The 18,351-nt window shown below is 44.4% G+C and overlaps 1 protein-coding gene across 2 annotated transcripts in view; it reads right to left on the bottom strand.

Moving 5' to 3' along the window:
* Positions 1-1,228: 1,228 nt before the first annotated feature.
* SNRNP48 (small nuclear ribonucleoprotein U11/U12 subunit 48) overlaps positions 1,229-18,351 on the bottom strand; it is a 59,214-nt gene continuing 42,091 nt past the window's right edge. Inside the window, exon 9 of one of the 2 annotated variants that reach the window (XM_058432612.1) lies at positions 1,229-1,523. In XM_058432612.1, coding sequence (XP_058288595.1) covers positions 1,418-1,523 — 106 coding nt within the window. In that variant the 3' untranslated portion in view covers positions 1,229-1,417. The remainder of the gene's footprint in view (positions 1,524-18,351) is intronic. The other variant, XR_009211385.1, reaches the window with a different exon arrangement.

The following is an 18,351-nucleotide window of genomic DNA, read 5'->3' as shown; positions in this document are numbered from 1 at the left end:
CCCGGGGGAGATCACATAGAGTTGTCAGAATAAGAGTAAATACTGACTGGGTGGCAAAATACAACTGAAATCCATTACATCCCCTCTTTTGGCTGCCTGGAACACACATACACATACATCCTTCCTTCCACACCTTGCAAGTTTCTGCACTTACTTAAAATAAACTCCCTACTTGTCAAAAAAAAAAAAATCATCCAAATCTAATCCAGCATCAAACCTAAGCTCTCTGGATGATATGCAATTTTGTCAGTCAAGGCAAAATATCATCCCTCATAATAATTTTGACAACCCCTAATTCATTCAATGTACCATGGTGGAGACAGAACAAGAGAATGGCCATAAAGCCACCATTTGGGAAAGGCAAGAACGAGAAAAATTTACAGTATTCACCAATCCAGAGCATATGTCATGTCCCGCTCAATAAGAATAACAAGACTGAATTACTGCCTGGCATTTGACTTTCATCCTTGGTTAGGCAGCCTGGGTGCCCTGGGAGGCTCCCCCCTCCCCATTTTCTTCCATAGCCCATGGAAGCAAGATCCATGCTTACATGGAACGTATAGCTAGAATTCATTTGGTTCCAAAAGACCAAAAATCCAACCCAACTAGGCCTTTGGAAAAATGTAATTTACTAGCTAAGATAACAGAAAAGTTCAGGGGTAGCATTGGGTTCAAGGGTAGTTTGCTGCAAATACCAACCTGTGTTACCAGGACCCAGTTTCTCTTCAGCACATGGTCAATTAGCCATGGCCTATTCTGTGTTTTGGCCTTATTTTCAGAGAGTCTGTCTTCCTGATCCTGAGATTTCTACAGAAGATCTAGATTGTGTATCTTTTAGGCTTTCAGCTCAATAGGATTTTACTTTATTTGCCCTGCTTGTGTCATATTCAGTCCCTGGTTGGGAACTGAAATATCCTGATTGCTCAGACCTCAGTCATATGTTCCACACCCCGAAGAAGCCAAGGCCACCTGAAGGAGATAGAATGGAAGTGCATTAGGGGTTGTTCCCCGGAAGGATATTGGGGTGTGGTTATCAGAGAAGAGTGAATGGATGCTGGGCAGTAAGGCACATCCACCAGACCCAGAGGCCTGGGGACGTCCTGACTCACACACACACCCAGACCGGAATCTCTATCCCTGGCTTTCTAAATAACATTCAGGTTGACCAGGAGCTGTTGCTGCTGCACTCCACTCAGCTGAGAACTCAGTAAATCAATGATTCACCCGAGGCCAGTGAGTACATGATGCCAAAGTCCCAATCAGGAAGGAAGTTGTTGAAAGAAGGCATGGATGTTGCATCTGCCACAGGGCATTGCAGTGAACTCTGTCCTGAGCTTGTCTGGAAAGCCTTTTCCGTTTGTCACCCTCTAAGAGCTGGATATGGTTGTGTGTTCCAAAGATGCAATTTTACAAAGGCTCAGGCTCTCAAAGTTGCTCCAGACGACTGGGGTTGCGGGTGGTGGGTAATCAGGCTGTAATTCCATATGTTCATGCTCAAGCTCAATGCCAAGAAGAACTCACAGCTAGAGAATAATAGAATCAAAACATAAATATGGCATATCTTTTCAGAAAATCTATTTTGCTTAATAGAAAGTAATTTAAAACATTACTTATATAACAAACAGATATATAATGGAGTAGATTGAAAAGTTTACAACAATTTTAATATAAGCCATAAATTTCTTTTTTTTTTTTTTTTTTTTGAGACGGAGTCTCACTCTGTCGCCCAGGCTGGGGTGCAGTGGCGCAATCTCGGCTCACTGCAAGCTCCGCCTCCTGGGTTCACGCCATTCTCCTGCCTCAGCCTCTCCGAGTAGCTGGGACTACAGGCGCCCGCCACCACGCCCAGCTAATTTTTTTGTATTTTTTAGTAGAGACGGGGTTTCACCGTGGTCTCGATCTCCCAACCTCGTGATCCGCCCGCCTCGGCCTCCCAAAGTGCTGGGATTACAAGCGTGAGCCACCGCGCCTGGCCACCAATGATGTTTTTATTGTGGTGAAACACACATATCATAAAATCCACCGTCTTGATACATTTCTAAGTATTGGTAACTGTAGACACAATCTTGTCCAGCAGATCTCTAGAGTGTTTTCAGCGTGGATGACTAAAATGCTATACTCACTGAAGAACGGCTCCCATTTCCCCCTCTCCCCAGCCTCTGGTAGCCACCATTCTTCTTGTTTCTATGAGGCTGACTACTTTAGACACCCTATATATGTGGAATCACACATTAGTTGTTCTTCTGTGAGTGGTTCGTTTCACTTTGCATAATGTTCTCCAGGTTCAGCCGTGCTGTAGATTAGGACAGGATTCCCTTCTATTTTTATAGCTGAATAATATTCCATTGTATGTAAATACAATAGTCCTCCCTTATCTGCAGTTTTGCTTTCTGTGGTTTCACTTAGCCAGAGTCAACCGCAGTTTTTAAATATTAAATGGAAAATTCCAGAAATAAACAGTTTATAAGCTTTAAATTGCACACCGTTCTAAGCAGCATGACGAAATTTTGAGCCATCCTGCCTGGGCCATGAGCCATCCTTTGTTAAGCAGATCCATGCCGTCCTCAGTATCCACCTATTAATTGCTTATCATTCTCCTGGGTTCTCAGATAGACTGTGGTAACATTGCAGTGCTGGTGTTGAAGTCACACTTGTTGTACTTCATAGTGGCCCCAATCACAAGAGCAGCATGGTTGAGGAGGTATTTCTTACTCTCCCGCAGCATGGGGAGTAGCCGTTCTTACCATCCTTTCTCAATACTCAGAGTTATGCAGCCTGGACTTGCCCAGCATCACTTCAAGACTAATTTGGAGCTGTCAGCTCCTCTCATTAATACTTCAGCTCCCTCCATCCCATGGACAGATTTTAAATCCCAGATTAAACTTTCTTTCCCTTCCTTTTTTTCTCCCAAGTTTTAGTGAAAAAACCTCTCTTCCTGGTCTGCCATTCACTTTATCTTCTATTTCTATTTCCAACTGCTATGGTTTGAATTTGTCCCCTCCAAAACTCACGTTGAGTCACCCTAATGTGCCAGTTTTGAAAGGTGGGGCCTTTAAGAGGTAATTGGATCATGGGTGCCCTGACCTCATGAATGAATTAATACGTTAATGGATTGATGGGCAAATGGATTAATGTGTTAATAGATTAATGGGCTAGTAGGTTAATATGTTATCATGGTATTGGGACTGGTGGTTTTATTTAATTTATTTATTTTTGAGATGGAGTCTCACTTTGTTGCCCAGGCTGGAGTGCAATGGCACGATCCCGACTCACTGCAACCTCTGCCTCCCGGGTTCAAGGGATTCTCCTGCCTCAGCCTCCTGGGTAGCTGGGACTACAGGCATGTGCCACCTCACCTGGCTAATTTTTTGTATTTTTAATAGAGACAGGGTTTCACCATGTGAGCCAAGATGATCTCAATCTCCTGACCTCGTGATCCACCCGCCTTGGCCTCCTAAAAGTGCTGGGATTACAGGCGTGAGCCACCGCACCCAGCCAGGACTGGTGGTTTTAAGAGAAGGGGAAGAGAGACCTGAGCCACCACGCTCAGCCACTCACTATGTGATGCCCTGCACCACCTCAGAACTCTGCAGAGTCCCCTCCAGCAAGAAGGCCCTCACCAGACGCAAACCTTCAACCTTAGACTCCTCAGCCTCCAGAACTGTGAGGAATAAATTCCTTTTCTTTATAAATTACCCAGTTTTAGGTATGCTGTTAGAAGAAACAAAAAATGAGCTAAGACACCAACCTCCCAATGTTATTCTTTTCTAAATTGCAAACATAAGAAACAAAGTTTTGCAGTTGAAAAATGGTACACAGAAGTACATTTTGGCATGATATGACTGTGGCGGGGAAGAAATTACTACTCTCCTTTGAAACCACGTTTTAAAGATTTCACTTGAAATTTGAAAGCAAGCAATAGGGTGTCCATAAGCAACTGTCTAGCTACTCATTAGGTGTTAATTCTGTTTTAAAGATCATGAGAACCTATCAATAACAGAAGTACAGAAATTGTGGCAGGTTGTATTTTCCAAATATGGCCACAATTATCTCACATCCCACATGTTCTTCTTGCAATGTGACTTTGACAGCCCTCCCACAGAGAGGTGAAATCTCTTGAGTCTGGGTAGGCTTGTAAGTGATGAAAGGGATGTTGTATGACTTTTGAGACTAGTTTACAAAAAATGTTATGGCTTTCCCTGGTGTTCTTGGACTTCCTGCCTTTGGAGGTCTGAGTCACAATGTCAACCATCTACCTGCTCTAAGGCCTCTATGCTAGGAGGAAGCCCAAACTATCCCCTCCAGGGAGACCACATGGAGAGTCCCTGGTGAAAAAAGAAAGATGTGAAAAAAGAGAGATGTCTGACCAGCCCCAGCTGTTCCAGCTCCAGCCACTGTCTGATCACAACCACACGGGAGATGGAAGCCCAAAACACCTGGCAAAGCCCTTCCTGAATTCCCGACCCACAGAAACCATAAGAGATAAGCCACTAAGTTTGGGGATGATTTGTTTCATAGTAATAGATAACTGATAACAGGATTATTACTCTTTTCTCTTTCTTCTTATAAAATATTCTCTCCCATAGTCTTTCTTAAAATTGAATATTGAATGGACTTGATGATTACAGGTGCCTGCCACCACGCCCGGCTAATTTTTGTATTTTTAGTAGAGACAGGGTTTCACCATGTTGGCCAGACTAGTCTCAAATTCCTGACCTCAAGTGATTCACCCACCTCGGCCTCCCAAAGTACTGGGTTTACAGGCATGAGCCACCGTGCCCAGCCACTCAAATAATTTTTAATGTGAAGTTATTTAGATCTATAGGATAGTGGCTAAGATTGCTGACCTTGGAGTGGTTCTGCTAGATGGGAATCCCAGCTACCACTTATTAACCACATGACCTTGGGCAACTTCCTAAGTAGGGTGAAACTGTGATTGCATCCACCCTCACCTCCATTTCAGCAGACCACCCTTGCGTAGCAGCTAGGTAGTTCGTGTGGGAATAAATTGCCCTCAGACTCCATGGGTAGACTCTAGTTCCACGGGATCACAGTGCCAATCCCAGTCCTGATAATCCCCAACCTCACAGGCAGAGTGATGATGTCAAGCCTAAACTAATCAGTGCAGGGCGTCTCCCAGACCATGTGACTGCAAATCACAGTAAAGCCGGTAGTAGTTGTAGAAGTGACTCTTTCTCCCTAGATGTAGGTGAGGAACTATGTGGTCCTGACAGACAAAGGCAGCCATTTTGTTACCCAACCAGGAAACGCCAACCAAAAAATAAAGCCGACCCATAGAAAGGATCAGGCCAGAGCCAGGCCGCACTGGAAACTCTCTCCACCTCCGGACTTCTCAATGATATGAGCAGACAAACCTCTATTCCCATTTAAGAAATTTTGAAGGCCGGGCGCCGTGGCTCACGCCTGTAATCCCAGCACTTTGGGAGGCCGAGGCGGGCGGATCACGAGGTCAGGAGATCGAGACCACCCTGGCTAACACGGTGAAACCCCGTCTCTACTAAAAATACAAAAAATTAGCCGGGCGCCGTGGCGGGTGCCTGTAGTCCAAGCTACTTGGGGGGCTGAGGCAGGAGGATGGCGTGAACCTGGGAGGCGGAGCTTGCAGTGAGCCGAGATCGCGCCACTGCACTCTGGCGTGGGCGAAAGAGCAAGACTCCGTCTCAAAAAAAAAAAAAAAGAAATTTTGAGTTGAGTTTTCTGTTACTTAAACTTTACCACTCTGTGTCACTGTTTTCTCATACACAATATAGAAATAATATTAGCAATGGGAGGCCGAGGTGGGTGGATCACGAGGTCAGGAGATCGAGACCATCCTGGCTAACACGGTGAAACCCCGTCTCTACTGAAAATACAAAAAATTAGCCGGGCGTGGTGGCGGGCGCCTGTAGTCCCAGCAACTCGGGAGGCTGAGTCAGGAGAATGTCATGAACCTAGGAGGCAGAGGTTGCAGTGAGCCTAGATCGCGCCACTGCACTCCAGCCTGGGCGACAGAGCGAGACTCCGTCTCAAAAAAAAAAAAAAAAAAAAAAAAGAAAAAAGAAAGAAAGAAATAATACCAGCAAGGCAATGATAATACACGTAGAGTTTTTAGATCTGCACCTGGCACAAAGAAAAAAGCTTAATAAAATAACAAATACGCAAAAATATAGACAAGACTAAAGCTTAACTATTGTTTTATACAACTATAAAATTAAAACGAATTAATATATTAAATTCAAATAAGTACTGGCATTGAAACTATGTGGCAGTATTTGGTGATTATATAGTCAGACCATTCAGCTATGCTAATATTAATTTTCTTATGTGATATAAATTAAAACAGAAAATATAAAATTCTCATAGAGAACTCATGAGTCTCCTAGAATATATACACTACCATAACAGAAGCCAAATATGCCAACTCAACACACTGCCAGAACATTCCTACTGAACAGAAAAGCTTAACGAAGGTGATCTGAGACCATTTCTGGGGAAATTAAACCAGTTGAGTTTTTGTTTGTTTGTTTTGCTTTTTATCCAGAAATCCTTCACATCAAAATGTACTATTCAGTACAGAAAAAGTCACAAAAAATAAACTTGAAACAATTAATGGAAGCCTGGCAAGGTGGCTCACACCTGTAATCCCAGCACTTTGGGAGGCTGAGGTGGGGAGATCACTTGAGGTCAGAAGTTTGACCAGCCTGGCCAACATGGCGCAATGCTGTCTCTATTAAAAATTCAAAAAATTAGACGGATGTGGTGGTGCACACCTGTAATCCCAGCTACTCGGGAGGCTGAGTCATGAGAATCCCTTGAACCCAGAGGGCAGAGGTTGCAGTGAGCCTAGATCATGCTGCTGCACTCTAGCCTGGGCAACAGAGCAAGACTCTGTCAAAAACATAATAATAATAATAATGGAGAGAAAATTCAGTGTCACGCTACCTTTCCTAACAATGGAAAAAGAATTGATAAAATCCTTAAGTTGAGTTCATTACACTAATCTATTTAACACAGTTTTAGTGAGGATTATTGCCTTAAAAATAAGGCTACTCCTTAAGATTTGTTCATGCAGTTTCATAAGCCATTACCTTCAGAAGGCAACCTGGCAGACACAACCCAGCTAAAGCCAGCTCAACTCAACTAAACAGCCAGAGTGCCAGAGCCAGGAGTCATTCACACTGAGTAAATAATGCTGATTGTGTTTATTTTATTGTCTGTGTGATATATACTGGGGGTCGAACAGCTGGTAAATTTTCGTTAAAATATTTTGTATTCTTATCTACAAAGCTGCATTCCACGGTTCTTTTCTTTCCCACAAACAATAGCCGTACTTGTTATGAGGATTCTTATGGTGAATACTCCCAGCCAAAGACAATTGTGATATAGATCAGGTTTACATTTGATGGGAGACCAATATCACCTACACTCCTTTGTCACCATGGCAACGGTGGAGTCATTTGATTCATCGGAACGGAGAAGGAGCATTTGACAGATCAGAGATGCTGACTTGGGTACCAGTAAGATACTGTTTTCTTTTTCTTTCTTTTTTTTTTTTAATAGACCTTTGTTGTTGGAAGAGATACTGCTTTGACAGCAGATCTTGGCTTGAGCACAGGCTGTATGTACCAGCAAGATTCAGACCTGCACAGTATGATGGACAGCTAGAGCCCATCCACTTGGGGTCTAGTTGTAGAGAGGCTAAGACTTAGCAAAAACCACAGACTTAGGCAGACACGTGTAACCTGGATGCTAGTATCCTTCAATTTTGGTGTCTGTGACTCTCCCCTGGAGAGAGGGGAAATGTTGAGAGGAATCCCTCTTCCTGGGTTGTTTTCCTGCAGTGCAATCCCCACGAATGGGCTCCATGAACATGCACCATGTCAATTCTCTGCATACTTCCTGGGTGGCCTCTATGCCTGTTCCAGTTATTTGTTGCTGCATAAATAAATGATCCAAAATGCAATGGCTTGAAACAACAATTACTGCTCACAATTGTGTGGTTCAGGAACTTGGGCAGGACTCGGTTGGGGGATTCTTCTGCTCTCCATGCTATATTGACTGGGGTCACTAAATGGTGTTCAGCTGGAGGCTGGTCTGGGTCTGGAGAGCCTAAGAATGTTTCACTAACAGGTCTGGTGCTTCGATGGAAACATTCGGAAGACTGAGCTGAGCTGGACCCCCCTTTCTCTCTGTGTGGTCTCACGGCCTTGCCATGTGATGTTTTTAAAACAGTAGGTGGACTTCTTGGAGTCGTGGCAGCCCAGGACTCCAAGAGACCGGAGTGGAAGCTGTCATCCTCTCAAAGCCAAGGCCTGGAACTGCCATAGCACCACTCCCACCACACTCCGTTGTGGAGCTGTCGTGGACCAGCCCAGATTCAAGAAGGGGAATGTTGACACTACCTATTGATAGGAGAAGTGCCAAAGAAATGGCATCCATCACGAGGCCCTCCCACTGAGGATGAGCACAGATCTGGAGCCCGGATGAAGATGGAGGCACAAGAGAACGAGAATTCAAAGTTCTCATGAATGGACTGCAAGCTGCACTCAGATCCTGCTCCCGAGAAGCTTGGGGTGGTTGGCCTCAGCCTAGAAAGAATTTTCCACCAAACATCTGAAGCAGAGGCCATGTGTTAGAAGTCACGTTCTTTTATGTACCTCCGTGGGGCACCTTTAACGACAGCCAGGTTCCTATCCTCACGCAGTTTCTGTCATTCTCCACCACTCATCCAAACCTCCTTCAAGTTAAACAGAGCAAGAACCTCTCTGAGAATCTCTCACTTTTTAAAGACTTAACCAATCAAACAGGTCTCTACCATCTTCTAAAGCATTTCAAAATTTTTCAAATAAGATGTAATGAGGTCTCATCAGAAAGGCAGATTTTTTGATCACCAAAAAAGAAGAAGGATCTTTAGGTTTTAAAAAGTATAAATACTTGGTCAGCTTCTGCAGAGAGCTTCAAAGGAGGAATGTTATGTCTGAACCAGAACGTGAACATAAAACTTGAAAAGATAACACGGTAATGCTTGCTTGGCAATCCCATTTTCCTGATTGAAATGCAAACAGGCAAAGGCGGCGACTTGTTTTCAAAATGGATTGTAAACACTAGGCCCTGCCGACATGCTAATTTGAAGATTATTTTATTACTGTGTACTTTTCAAGGCTAAATTGGAAACATCTGTCTTTCTGAGAATTAACTGGAGAAAGATTACAACTGACGATTGAGATGGAACATCCATTTCAAGGGCTTCCAGGATATAGGAAGCATTTTCTGCTGTGTCTGCCCTATTATTCCACAAACCATCAATAAGAATGTATTATGAGTATATAAGGCACCCAGACTCCTCTTTATAAAACATAAGTGCATTCTTTAGGTTGCCTTCCCCTCCTACCCAAGAAAAAGCATAGGAAACTAGAAAACCCCAGTCTTCACTGGCCTAGGTGCTCACATTAATCAAGTTCAACTGGCTCCACATCTAGAAGCTCAGAGTCTGCACTTGAATAATCACCTTGAATTACAAGCAAGCCTGTCCTTCCCCAGAATCCTCCTCTCAGTGGTCCCCAAACTCCCCACAGGGATTCTCCATGTAACCAGGTTGTTCCTGAGCCTTTCTTTCTAGTGTCCCAAGAAGTTCACTTACAGTGAGGGTTGCTGCCAACAGCTCTCCAGGCCCTGTTTCGGGGTCCACCGCCCTCTCTCAACTTCTGCCCCACTGACTGTTATTTCTCTGCCCTCTCATTGTTGCCTCCCCCGGCCCAATTAACTTTAGGCCCCTCCCCTCCTAATACCCACCAGCCTGCTATACCTCCAGCCTCCACAGCACTCCTCCTCGGACCTATGGAAGGTGCTTCCTCATCTGCATGGCCAGCTCTTTCGGAGGGGTTCCCCACACCAGAGCTGTTGAGCTCTTAGGTTGGATATGATTGTTTTCTTTCTGTGAAAATCCTCTGTTATTTCCCAGCACTCACAGGTCCAGGGTGGGCTGCTGGAGAAGAGCTGCTGGGTTGGTCCAGCACAGCCCCACCCCATACTTGAAACAATTGCACCTGGTTCCACTAAACTGAGCTATTTATCCTGCCAATTCTTCCAGCCTTCTTTCTTGTCTGTTGTTTCGTGTTCTTTTTTTTTTTTTTTTCTCAGCAGCCAACATATCTTCTCTTGAAATATAGCTTCATTTAGGAACCCTACTTGACAGTCAAGAATGGCTGTTAGACTCAGGTAAGAGGATCCACTGCCCTGAGCCCCATGATTTAAGGGCCCTTCTCTGGCTTTCTAGACATGCTCCATCTCAAAGGGTGATGAGTCCATAAGACTAAGGGAACATGCCCCCTCAGAGGCCATGATCTTCTATGCTCTGGGTACCCAGAACCCTGGGATCCCTGCCCAGATGGCCCCAAGACCACTTCCAGTTGTGGATGGTCATTTTTTCCTCTTGTCTTCACGACAGTGGAAAGAGCAAGAGAGCTCCCTGGGGCCTCTTTTATAAGGGCACTAATCCCATTCACGAGGGCTCCACCCTCATGACCTAATCACCTTCCAAAGGCCCCACCTCCTCATGCCATCACCTTGGAAATTAGAATTTCAACATATGAATTTTGGAAGGACACAACAGTACACTATAAATTTCTCAAAACTGGTTCCTGACTCTTGGGTTCCTCAACCACATGGAGAGTGGAAGGGCGGGGGGTGCTGACAAAGGGGGATGTATAGAGAGTTCTCGACGTGCTGTCTGTCTACCCCTCCCTCACCGGGGTAGGATGGGGATGCTTATCTCTTGCCTCAAGCCTAAAGAATGGAGTAGTGGGATCGCTTAGAAAGCGTTCAGTGTGTCCATTGTAGTTTGGGGGACCCAAAGGACTGGTGTCTGGCTTGCATTGTCTAAAGGGAGCAGGGTTAGTTCCTGAGCTGTGGGCAGAGGCAAGGAGAGGTTGCCGCACTGGCTTGGCCTGAGAGCCCTGAACTTGACATAGCAAAGGATGTGTGATGGGCAGAGGAGGGGCCATGAGTGAGATAAGGCTGGGAGGCACTGTCTTAGATCCTGCCCCAAAAAGGCTGCTCTACAGGGGCAAGAAGACCCCAAAACAAGAGTCCAGAGGGGAGTAGCAGATGCCCAGAGGCTGTGAAGGGGCTACAGGGGACCAGCTAGAATAGAGATGTATTCAACTTTGTCAAGAGAATGCAGGTGAGGGATCCACATTAATGGGGATTCTCCCAAGAACCCACAAAAGAACCCTCAAGAGAAATACTCCGCTTTAAACATCTGCCAAGTCTGGAGCACACCAATGCGACATCCTTGAGTCACTACCAGTGAAGATGACCAGAAAAGCCACAATCCTGCCACGGGCAGGGCAGGGACCAGGTCACCACAAGGAGCCACGGGACACAAAAGCAACCTGTTTTCTGATTACCCTCTCACAATGATAAGGGGTTATATGGGATTATAGATGATGTTAAATTTAATTTACGTACATTTTTAATCAACTTTTAGCACTTACTATGCACAAGGCCCTCTTTATTTTATGTCTTTTTTCTGAAATTTTAAAGTTAATTTTAGAGATGCAGAAAAGGAAGCCCATGGAAGGAGAGCTGTCTACGCCTGTCCCTTTGTCAAGCCAGAAGCGAGGCGAGAATCCGAGTATCCAGAGTGAGCGTTTGGCGTCAACTAGCTCTCCATGGCCTCATCCAAAAAACACAGCTGCATAAGGATGATGTGCTAAAGCAAGACCTACTGGAAACAGCCCTTAAGCATTAACACATGCTACATAAAATACACAACTTGAGCTTTGCAGACTCTATTGACCCAAGAATCACATATTTACCAGGGCAGCACCCAACCATACGAAAGAGCGATGTTCACGCCGTAAGGTTCTTTCTTTTCTGCGATACGTTGTACATATTGTCACATCAGTCAGGTAATTTACAGATTAAAAGACATCCCACTCACAGACCCCCTGCCCTTAGAATACATATAGTAGTCCTGCCTTCAAGGGCTTAGATATTAAAGAATGATCCCAAGTGCTCATGCTTCTGTCTCTAGCCTCTTCTTTCCAGACTGCCCTTTTAATAGTCGCACACCCACACAATCTCTCTCTCTCTCCCCATTGCCTCCCCTTTCCCTCTCTTCACTCCCCACTTCTCTGCCTTCCATGAGTCAGTCACAGTCAGTTTTTCTGTCTCTCAATCTCTCTTTGGCTTCTGTACTTTCTCCTACCACCATTCTTAGTCACCAGGAAAACTCCTTAAGCCCCAAGTCAGAGTTAGGTATTATACAAGGCCCTGCATACATTTCAATTGTCTATTTTTTTTTTTTTCTTTTCTTTTTGAGATGGAATCTCGCTCTGTTGCCCAGGCTGGAGTGCAGTGGGATGATCTCGGCTCACTGAAAGCTCCACCACCCGGGCTCATGCCATTCTCTTGCCTCAGCCTCCTGAGTAGCTGGGACTACAGGCGCCTGCCACCACGCCCGGCTAATTTTTTGTATTTTTAGTAGAGATGGGGTTTCACCATGTTAGCCAGGATGGTCTTGATCTCCTGACCTCGTGATCCGCCCACCTCAGCCTTCCAAAGTGCTGGGATTACAGGCGTGAGCCACTGCACCCGGCCTCAATTGCCTATTTTTTGTGTGTATGTCCAGACTCTAAGTTCCATGAAAGGAATTTATCTTCCATTCATGTGCTTAACTAATAAATATTGAATACATTCTCTGTGCCAGCCTCAACTCTGAGTAAGACATCACTAGCACAATATAGGTACTTCCTAAAGACTGATTGACTGGATGGATGGATGGATGGATGGATGGATGGATGGATGGATGAAGTGTAGCAGTTAGAAATGTGTTCAATTGCGAGCAAAAGAAAACCTAAACTGTGGCTTCAGTAAATAAGGAATTTATTTGAATCACACAACAAGAAGTCACAAGTAGGCTGCCCAAGGTTGGGAGTGGCTGCACAAGGCTATCACGGGCTTCTGTCTTCCCGTTCTCCATCCTTAGTGTGTTTTGTGAGTTGAATTGCGTCCTCCAAAAAGATTATGTTTGAGTTCTAACCCCTGGTACCTGTAAATATGATCTTATTTGGAAATAAGGTCTTTGCAGACATAATTAAGTTAAGATGAGGTCATACTGGAGTCAGGTAGATTCTAAATCTATATGACTGATGCCTTTTATAAGAAGAAGATACAGACACAGGGAGAAAGCCATGTGACAAAGGAGGCAGAGACTGGAGCAATGAGTGATGCATCTCCAGGCCAACGATTGCTGGCAGCACCAGGAGCTGGGGAGAACGCTGCAAGCAAGCATCCTCCCCTAGGGTCTCCAGCGACAGCATGGCCCTGCAATGCCTTGATTTCAGACTTCCAGCCTCCCAAGTAGCTGGGACTACAGGCGCCTGCCACCACACCCGGCTAATTTTTTGTATTTTTAGTAGACACAAGGTTTCACCGTGTTAGCCAGGATGATCTCGACCTCCTGACCTCGTGATCCACCTGCCTCGGTCTCCCAAAGTGCTGGGATTACAGGAATGAGCCACTGTGCCCTGCCCATAAACTTCTACCGTTTCAGGCCACTAGGTTTGTGGCAATTTGTTACAGCAGCCTTACGACACCAAAAGAGTGTGTGACTTTCATCCTCATGGCCACAGGATGGCAACTACATTTCTAGGCATCTGGTCAGGAAGAAGGGGGAAAGAGCAAACATCTGATGGACCATTCCAGTCTAGTCTGCACCTGGAAGAAGCATTCTTGGAAGTCCAAGCAGTGACTTCAATGTACATCTCATGGACCAGGACTGGGTCATACAGCCACCATTTAGCTGCAAGGGAGTCTGGGAAAGTGGATATTTTTGTTTTCAAATCTCTAGGCTGGGCACGGTGGCTCACGCCTGTAATCCCAGCATTTTGGGAGGCTGAGTGGGGTGGATCACCTGAGGTCAGGAGTTTGAGACCAGTCTGGCCAACACAGCGAAACCCCGTCTCTACTAAAAATACAAAAATTAGCTAGCCAGGTGTGGTGGCACATGCCTGTAGTCCCAGCTACTTGGGAGGCTGAGGCAGGAGAATCACTTGAACCCAGGAGGCAGAGGTTGCAGTGAGCCAAGATTGCACCATGGCACTGCAGCCTGGGCAACAAAGAGTGAAACTCCTTCTCGGAAAAAAAACAAAACAAAACAAAAAAACACCTCTATAGTTGTATAGTGGAGGAAGGCAAGAGGGATTGTAAATGACCTTGGGTTTGCCAATCCACAATGGCATAGCTATACTAAGCACGTCATTGCCTGCTTGGGCGCTAGTGTTAATACACCTCCCAGATGAGAAACACCTCTATTTCCTCTCTCATCCCTATGACTCAGGCTTAATCCAGTCAAAGAGTACTGATGGAGGAAGGGAGCTGCCAGCCCACCACTCCCCTGGCTGGGCCACTTCCCCAGCCACCCAGGTTTTCCTCCCTGCACTCTGCTATCCATCCCTGGGTAAAACATATAAACAATCATTGAGCCTCAAATGACACCATTCATAGACCAGGTCAGGCATGCCTATAACCCCTTCGTGTTTCATTTGCACATCTTAAAAATTATATAGTAATACAGGCCTGGCACGGTGGTTCATGCCTGTAATCCCAACACTTTGGAAGGCCAAGGCTGGTGGATCACCTGAGCTCAGGTTCAAGACCCACCTGGGCAATATGGCGAAACCCCATCTCTACTAAAAAATATAAAAAATTAGCCATGTTTGGTGGTACGTGCTTGTAGTCCCAGCTACTCGGGAGGCTGAGGTGGGAGAATCACTTGAGCCTGGGAGGCAGAGGTTGCAGTGAGCCAAGATCATGCCACTGTACTCCAGCCTGCGTGGCAGAGCGAGACCATCCCGAAAGAAAAGAAAAGAAAAGGAAGGGAAGGGAAGGAAAAAAAGAAAAGAAAACAAGAGAAAATAAATCTATCTATAGTAATACACATTCTTTTAAAAATTCAACAATCCAAAAATTTATGCAGCAGAAATTAGAAGTCTTTCTATACCAGCACCACCCCTCCCCCATCATCTACCCCCATCACATGCTCCTTAGCAGAGGCAACCACTATTGAGTTTGTGTCTTTATTCCATTTGCTGTCGTCCATGCATTTACACACACACAACCACACACACACACACACACACACACACACACACCATAAACCACACATACACAGTTTGCATATTTCAAAAATAGGATTACACTGCCACCCATTTGTTTCCTTTTACAATATGTGTTGTTATTCCTTGTAAGGATTTTCTATGGGTTATTTAACCAATCCTACCCTGGGTGTAAGTTGTATAGTAAGAGGTATAGAGCACAGACGCATGCCAGACTGCCTGGGGCACATCACAATTCTGCCTCCTGCTGTTTGAGTGACCCTGAATAAACCGCTCTGTTCTGTGCTTTGGGTCCTTTGTCTGCATACTAAGGGTAATAAAAGTACTTTCTTACAGGGTTGTCATGGAGGATTGAGCTCATTTATGTAAAGTGCTTAGAAAAGTGCCCACCCATAGAAGGCCTTATGTAAGTATCAGCTATGAATAGTGTCAACCAAAATAACAAACAGCGGCTCCTGAAAAGAAAAGATGTTTATTTGGGAGTAAAGCACTGCAATAGGAATATGTGTGCCATAGTAAAGCATGTGTGTATTCAGGGAGGTAAAAGAAGACAAAGATTTTTAAAGGGAAAAAAATGAGGAAGATTACATAATTGTTTTGCAATAATTATCCTTGGCTACAAAGATCAACAACAAGGATGATACCAGTCTGTGGCTGGACAGGCAGTTGCCGGGCAGATGTCCTTGAGGAAGTATTTTTTGTATAGGGTTGTGATGGCCTTTGTGCAAGAAAACTTTATCCAAGAAGCTTTGTGTTTTTTTCCGTCTTTATTGTTATCAGGTATACAAGCATGAAAGCCCTCTCTTTATGGTCTTCCTCAGCTCTAATTGTTGAAGTTTTCTTAACATTAGTGACTTCATTTTGATTATGACAACTTTCACAATAGTAATACAATATTTCCTATTTTTGCTATCATAATATTCTAACAACTAGTAAATAGTTCTGTGTGACCATGTGTGGGTATGTCTAAGGGATACATTCCTACTCCTAGTAGTGAAATCAAAGGACACACACGTATGGGTGAAGTGGTGTTTGATACTCTATTTTGCCCTTACCCGATTACCTGTAGGAGTGGGTATCTTTTCACATGTTTGTTAACCGTCCTCCACTCCTTCCCCCTTTTTCCTCTTCCGTGAATCCACCAACCGTGTCTTTGGCCCATTTTGCCTCCAGGTCACTTTTCTTTTTCTTGAGTTGTATCGCCTTCTCTGTATCACGGCTATTAACCTTTTTGTGATTATGTCTGTTATACATATTTTCACCTAAGGTGTTGTAGGCTATTAGTTCATCATGCAAAAGTATTAACATTGTACTAATCAATTCTGGCAGTCTTTTCCTCTGGCATTTTGTGACTTGCTTATAAGAAGGTTTTTTTCTACATCAACATTATGGAAAACAGTCCTCATTATCCAAGGATACTCGGTACCAAGGAAAGATGGCTTAGAGTGAGCGCCATTAAAAGAGGTAAAATGTTTTCATAACAAATAATTTTTAAAAAGAGTTTTGGGTTGAAATAATGAAAAAAGAGTTTTGGTTGAAATTTTATGGGGGACATGAAATTAAATGTGTTTTAATCCTCTATCTAACAAAATTTTTGTTATAATTTCAACCATATACTAATTTTCAAAATGAACAAGAAATCAGACTTTTTCAAAAGAAGGTAATATTTCTGATAAAATTTTATGATTGTGTAAGATCATTGCCTTTATTTTTTATAGCACAGCCATTTTAACAACAACAACAAAAAGTTGCTTTATTAGTTCTCCCGAGGGTCTCTCTGAATCCTTTGACGTTTAAATCATCCCCTTTTCAAGAATCTATCCTGGTTTTTTGGTCAACTTTCTCTTTCTCATTTCTCAACTTGTCTCTCCCTCTTCCGGAGCCTTATTTGCATCATGACAGCTTTGCAGGAGGGTTGAACAGGTGATCCACCATCATTTTCATCAACTTCATGAAAAACCCCTACCTGTTTTGCTAGATGGACCTTGTCATTATGCAGTCCCTGTGTTCTGGCATCATGGCATTGAGTGTTTACAGCACCACACTGTCATCAGATATATTTAGCATCTGGGACACATGTTGTTGGAGCAGGGGAAGAATTTTCTTTTTTTTCTTTTTTTTTTGTGATGGAGTCTCACTTTGTCTCCCAGGCTGGAGTGAAGCGGCACAATCTCAACTCACTGCAGCCTCCACTTCCCAGGTTCAAGTGATTCCCTGCCTCTGCCTCCTGTGTAGCTGGGATTACAGGCGTGTTCCAGGATGCCTAGCTATTTTTTGTATTTTTAGTAGAAATGGGGTTTCATCACGTTGGCCAGGCTGGTCTCGAACTCCTGGCCTCAAGTGATCCACCCGCCTCTGCCTCCCAAAGTGTTAGGATTACAGGCGTGAGCCACCGTGCCTGGCCGAGCAGGGGAAGATTTTATTTGTGGTCATTAAATATTTTCATGATGTGTCTATTTTTGCTTTTTTGTGTAACTAACTCTATCACTTCAGGAACTCAGATAATGAGTAGTAAGATAGTGAGGGCTCCTTGAGGCTACCATTCCATTTAATTCGCCCAATATTGAGGATGTCTGCCCAGCACCATTCTAGGCGTAAGTAAGGACCCTTGTCAGCGGCATTCCCTTCACCTGAAGCACATGCTTCTTTTCCTATTGCAGGAACAGTACACATTGACCGACTTCCCTACCCCACCCTAACCCACTCACACACATATACCACCACTGCCACCCACTGTTTTTCTTCTAATAATTCCATAACAACCTTGAGAGCTTATTTCCAAAAACACTGGGGATAAACCTAGTTGGGGATAAAACCAAACTTAGTATCTGTAAGAAAGTAAAATCTTGGTCAGAGCACAAATTTGGATGTGAATGACATCATGAATGAATGGGCCGCATTCTCTCTCTTGACAAATTGGGGGATGGGGCCCACACGGAGAAGAAAGTGAACCCCTGCCTTCTTCCAGCTCTAGCATCTGTACTTCAGCGACTGATTATCTTGAGTCAGGGACTAACTCAGGTTAGACCAAGTTCCCAGGTTATTCCATGTTAAACAGCTGTGCCTGAGTCTCAGCTCATGCTTGGCACTATAGTGAAGAGAAAAAGCTGGCAAGGCCTTTGCCCAGGGTCTCAAGGGTCTTACTATGTAGTTGTGGGGATAATAAGTAACATCACGGCAAATGTAGGAAGGATCATTTGGAAGCAGGTTGGGGACAGGCCATGTGGGG

The sequence above is a fragment of the Hylobates moloch genome, unplaced genomic scaffold, assembly GCF_009828535.3.
Source record: "Hylobates moloch isolate HMO894 unplaced genomic scaffold, HMol_V3 SCAFFOLD_20, whole genome shotgun sequence".
Classification (NCBI taxonomy): Eukaryota; Metazoa; Chordata; class Mammalia; order Primates; family Hylobatidae; genus Hylobates; species Hylobates moloch.
This window is presented reverse-complemented; position numbering and strand designations above follow the sequence as displayed.